General features: G+C 36.5%; 1 protein-coding gene across 1 annotated transcript; it reads left to right on the forward strand.

The window, feature by feature from the left end:
• Positions 1 to 505: 505 nt before the first annotated feature.
• On the forward strand, positions 506 to 4,633 carry TM35_000281620 (uncharacterized protein; the record flags this gene model as incomplete). The annotated part of the gene is made up of 1 exon (XM_029028193.1): positions 506 to 4,633. One exon carries the CDS (start codon positions 506 to 508, stop codon positions 4,631 to 4,633), a length of 4,128 nt encoding a protein of 1,375 aa, XP_028880512.1.
• Between the last annotated feature and the right edge of the window lie 1,313 nt (positions 4,634 to 5,946).

The following is a 5,946-nucleotide window of genomic DNA, read 5'->3' on the forward strand; positions in this document are numbered from 1 at the left end:
TTGTTGTTGTTGTTTCTTTAATTACCAAAATGTTGAGTGTTGTGTATACTGATGTAAAGAGACGTGATTTTTTTTGTTTTCTCGATTTCTTTTTCTGTTTTTTTTTTTTTTTTTTTTCATTTTGAGTAAAACCCATTTACATTAAAACAGCAGATACAGAAGGTTTGATCAGAAAGGGGGTAAAAAAAGAGAGAAAGGTTACTTCTCTCTCTCTCTCTCTCTGCTGCGGCAACAAGGAGAAGGGTAGGCTCCACCACAGAAATAATAAAGTGTAATTACAGAAAACAAAAAAAAAAATAAAGCAAAAAAAAGAAAAAGTGTTCGTAAATTTGTGTATTTGAAAGACTGAATACTTTCTTTCTTTCTAATAAATACATACACACGGAGAAGCACGGGGTAAATAAAATCCAAGATTTTATTTCTCTTCTTCACTTTTTTTTTCTAATTGGTTAAACCATCTCATTTAAATATATATATATATATATATATATATATATATATATATATGACTATGAAGAGCCGTGGCGGAAGAGAATCTGGAAATGTGAAATCCCTGCTAGGACTGCCCCGTGGGACCACAACGACACTCCCATCACTCACACGAATGGGCGGTAGTTGGCCACCACCACAATCACAACAACAACAACTATCACCACATCTGCCAGAACGACTCTCACCACCACCACCGCAAGCATTGTCTCAACAACAAGTATCATCCTCATCTCAACAGCAGGTTGGGGGTGCCTCATTTTTATTAACTCCCTCGCCGTTGTCTTCGGCGACGACTGTGGCCCCCGCCCCCGGGGCTCCGGCGCTGGTGGTGCGGGGGAGTAGTGCCCTCGCCGGGGGAGACCGCCGCCCACCGCCCCGCTCGCCGTCGCCCACCCGCTCGCGTTCCTCTTCGCCCCCGCACGGGCAGTCGCCCTCCCACCCCTTTCCGCGGGTACCCCCACCCCAGCAGCAGCAGCAGCAGCAGCAGCAGCAGCAGCCATCAACACCATCAAAGCAGCCTATACCGCCTCCTCCGGCGCTGCAGTCCCCACGACAGGGGAAACCAACGACGGTGAATGTTCCTGCGAGTGGAGTTACAGTGTCGCCAGCGCGTGGACTTCCATCAGTACGTGGTCAGAGTGCGGCATCGCCAAGAGGAAGACACGAAAATCAGACTACGAAACAACCTTTACCACGATCACAGCAAACTGTTGTATTTTTAGAAAGTGTGGAGACTGAATCAACACATGCAACTGAGAGTCAACATGAAACAGAGAATGGTTTAAACGGTGGGCCATTACAAATCAAACAAGAAAGGAATACTCCAGCAGGAAGTAGTGAAATGTCAGAGTCTAGGGGAGAAGATGTGCTACAACTATTTACTCTAGATATAATGAAATTTGCTGAACTAGAAAATAGTGGAGATTCTAAAATGATGCATACGAAAGATAATGGGGCAAATAGTACTGAACCACCAAAGAATGATGCGACATTACCACCCAATTTGAATCCATGTTTCGTCTATGGTTCTGAGTGGGAATCACAGTTAGGGGTTAATGTTTTGAGTCAATCCCCATTCAATGGCTCTAGACGTTCCCATCCTAATCATAACAGCAGAAATAATAGTCTGACAAGTCTTGGAAGGAGTGTAAATATGGAACGTCTTCGAGCACGAAAGCGGCAATCTATAGTGGCATTAAGTGAAAGAAAAAAATTAGCGAGAGAACTTCAAATGTCAGGAGAATTTACACAAGATGATCCACAGTTAAAACGTATGCTTGCCCGTGAATCACAAAAACGACGAGTTAAAAAGGATGCTCCATCACTTTACTCTGTAGCTCTACCTATTTTTAATGAAGAAACAGGTGTATTAGGGGATGATTGTGTTTTCCCAAAATCTCTTTCTGTTGATGATGCTATTCAACGTGTCCTTGAGAAAGAAAGAGGTGAACTTCGCACAAAGACGAGTGGTGTTGGTATTACTAGATTCCTTAGAGAATTTGAAGAAAGTCGTGAAATTATTTATTTATATTTCTGGTATATAGTAGCTCATATACGTCGTGTAGATGCAGAAAATACTCTTTTAGGTCGATATTTACATCTTCAACGTGTTTTTCGAAGTATGTTTCCTCGTCATAAAGGTGAATTACCTTCTATATCATTACTTGAACAAACTATGGCAAAAGCATTGGAAGTTATTTCAAAAAAACGTCGACAAAATAAAGAAGTAAATGAAGAAACACGAGAAGAAGAAACGGTATTTTTTTCATTTAATGGAGATGATTTATCTGTAATGGATGGTAGTACTTGTAGTACTCCTCTTTTATCTTCTGAAGATGGAAATCGATCATTTAATAGACGACGTAATAGTAGAAGACAAAGAACTGGAAGTGTAAGTTATGCTGGTTTTTCAGTTTTGGGAGTGAGTGAACTTCCAAATGATAAATTGCAATCCTGTGATGTACCATCTGTGATACGATGTGCTGGAGCTATTGATATTTTTACAGTAATGCAAGTAGAAGTATATGAACTTGCTGAATTTGGATCTCGTTGTTTTCATCGTCTTTCTTTACTTTTTACTCAAGCCTTTGGACGATTACGAGCGGAAAAAGATGAAATTCTTGCGGCTTTCATGTATGTAGTTCCTCATGTGACTTATTATGTGTTATTGTATTGTTTTCCTAATGATGTAGTGGCGGGTATGTTTAGTGGACCTATGCGTTTAGCCCTTTATCGCATTTTTTATTATTGGTGTAGTGGACTTACAGCCACTTGTGTGCGGGTGAACGGCTGGCCAACACCAGGCTCATCCGATGTGTCTAATCTCTTACCATCACCATTAATGCAAAGTCTAACAGGCGAACCACAACTACAAAAACAACCAAAACAACAGGAATCATCATTACCAGAGAGACAAGAAGAAGAAGATAATGAGAATGATGAAGAAGAAGAAGAAGGAACTAAAACAAGTTTAGGAGAAACTCCAATGAGAGAAGGAAGAGAAGGAGGAGGAGATGTGACGACTACACTTGATTCCCATACAGACCTCAAACCCTCAACGCATAAGAATGGATTAGCCGATACTTCCTATTCCCATTCTCTCACTTTCTCTGTAGTGGAAGAGGCTCTTCGTCCATTAAATGATAATTCCTTTGAGGATGTGGATGTGGAAGTGGCAAATGGTCATCATCGTCTCATTTTGGAGTTTAAAAAGTACGCCAAACATGTGAATTATTTAGTACGGGAACTAGAGCAACGGACATTAGATATGCATAGACAAGTATTACAAGAACCGTGCATTCCTCAACAACAACAACAACAACAGCAAGAAGAACAACAACAGCAACAACAACAAACGCAAAAAAAATTTAAAAAAAATGTGGCCTTCGCAGAACCAATAAATACAAAGAATTCAGCAGGAAAGAAAAAGAATGAAAAGGGAAATGGTATTTCTGTGGATACAAACAATCATAAAAGGAACACTAATTATAATAAGAATAATAATAATAATAATAATATCACAACTATTACACCTAATGTACCAAAACAACCCACACGACGAATGGATAATAATAATGTAATTTTACCTTGTATAGGAGGAGGAGGAGGAGGAGGAACACGTGGGAGAAGTAATAGTAATAATAGCACTAATAGTAATAACACTTGTGTACTCTCTTTATTCCCACTTGATAGTGCTGCTGTGAATATACGTCGATACATTACACGTCAAGCGGATATGTCTTTAATACAGGTTCCACTGCCACCATTAAATGAGATCACATCAACAGAAACCGGTCAAAATAGTTTAATACGATCTCGTGTGGCTAGAGTCTCACTTCCTGCCGCCTCTCCGTTTTTTCTTTACTTTGCAGAGGAACGACTTAAAAAGAATAGATCCCCTTCTCCTCATACTTTGCGGGATTTATCATCTTTTACATATCATGATGGAAGTCGTCGTTGTAGTGTGAATTCCAGTAATAATAGTAATATCAGCGCCGTACAGGCTGCCCCTCGTCACCATGATCTTGTTAACAGCAATAATAATAATAATAATAATAATAATAATAATAATAATAATAATAATAACAATAGTAGTAGTAGTAACAATTACAATGTTAGTAATAGTCGTAGTAGTTTATATGCAAAGAAGAATACTAAAGGACCTACTACTACGACAACTACTACTGGCAATACGGCTAACTCATTATTCCCTCATCGCGGTACGGAGAAGACTATCAAACTCACATTAATTCCACCATCCGACACCCGTCTACGGCCATTACAGTTTAAAGCTCTCACGAGAGATGTTACCCGGCGACAGAATGCACTTAGTAGACAATTAGATATGATGTCTGAGCGCGAACAGCAATTGCGTCGACAGTACAACGCAGATACCCAACATGGTCTACGTCGGGTGGATCAACTTCTCGCAGAGTGTCAAAACACTCGATTTGATACCCATACCTTTAAAAGTCTATTGGGAAATAATAATAATAATAACAGGGGGAGACAGAGGCATGACCATCAACATCGATCACCACAACGAGAACATCACCAAGAAGCGAAGAAAAGAAGTGGGAGAGGAAATGGAAGTGTGCCAAGACGTAGAGAAGCACGTGCAGAAGAGAGAGGTGTTTGGTAATATATATACATATATATATATATATATATATATATATATATTAGTGTATTGTTATTGTATGGATCCCATAGATTTACTATGGAAGTGTAAGGAGGCATGTATAGAGAGAGAGAGAGGAAAGGACTGAAAGTGAAGTTGCAGGAATTTATTATTATTATTATTATTATTATTATTATTATTATTATTATTATTGGTTATTGTTATTATTATGGAAGATAAAAGAGACAGAGCAGCACCCATGAGAGAGTTTTTACAGTTCCTTATTATTATTTTTTTTCGTTTGTTTTTGTTTGTTTTTACGTTTTTCTTCTTTTTTAAAAAAAAAAATGCGTATCTTTTACATATATGGGAGGAAAAAAGAAAAAGAAAAACATGAGTATATACATTGGGAAAAAAAAAGAAGGAAAAGAAAAAAAAAAAAGCAAAAAGGGATATATATGTATATATTTCCCCCTTTTTTTTTACGGTAAATGGGAGAAACGACTATAAGAGAGGTACAAACAGCAATAACAGGATTTACAGCAATAGAGAAGGAAATAGAAGAATATATTTGCACTCAACCAATGTATATATATATATATATATATATACATACATGTATTTATTTATATAAATGTATAATAACAGTAATAATAATTACTTTTTTTTTTCTCCTTTTCATCTCTTTATATTAGTGTAATATCTATCTATTTCTCTACCTGTACATATCCACCTCTCATTCTCTATTTATTTCTCTCTTTGTCATGGTTTTTTTTTTTTTTTTTTTTTTCTTTTTTTTACCTTTCTTGAGTTTTGGAAATTATACTTTTTTCTTTTCTTTAATATATATATATATATATATATATATATCTCTTCTTAATGGATTGCACCGTATTGGAATGGGCACAGTGTGTATATGTGAATGTTATTCTCTCTACACACTGTGTGATGATCACAAATAAATAAATGAAAGAAAAAGAAAAGAGAGAAAAAAAGAGAAATGAACGTGTAAATAAAATAAAATAAATGATGAACGCAAAAGAAAAAGAATATTTTTCTTTTTTTTTTTCGTTTGATTTTGTCATTTTTTCTCTTCTTTTTTTTTTTTTTCTTTTCGTTTGCTCCCCAAGTCAAGAAGGTAAAATATAATTTTTTTTTTTTTGTGTGTGTTTTTTTTCTTTATCAGTTTTTCAGTTGTTCGTGTGTTCCTATTGCACTTAATTGTATATATATATATATATATATATATATAGATGTGTGTGTATTTTTGGTGGATCTTGTTATTATTACTACTATTACTGTTAAATGATAACCATATGTATGCTATTGTTTTT

The sequence above is a fragment of the Trypanosoma theileri genome, assembly GCF_002087225.1.
Source record: "Trypanosoma theileri isolate Edinburgh chromosome Unknown TM35_Tth_28_V1, whole genome shotgun sequence".
Taxonomy (NCBI): Eukaryota; Euglenozoa; class Kinetoplastea; order Trypanosomatida; family Trypanosomatidae; genus Trypanosoma; species Trypanosoma theileri.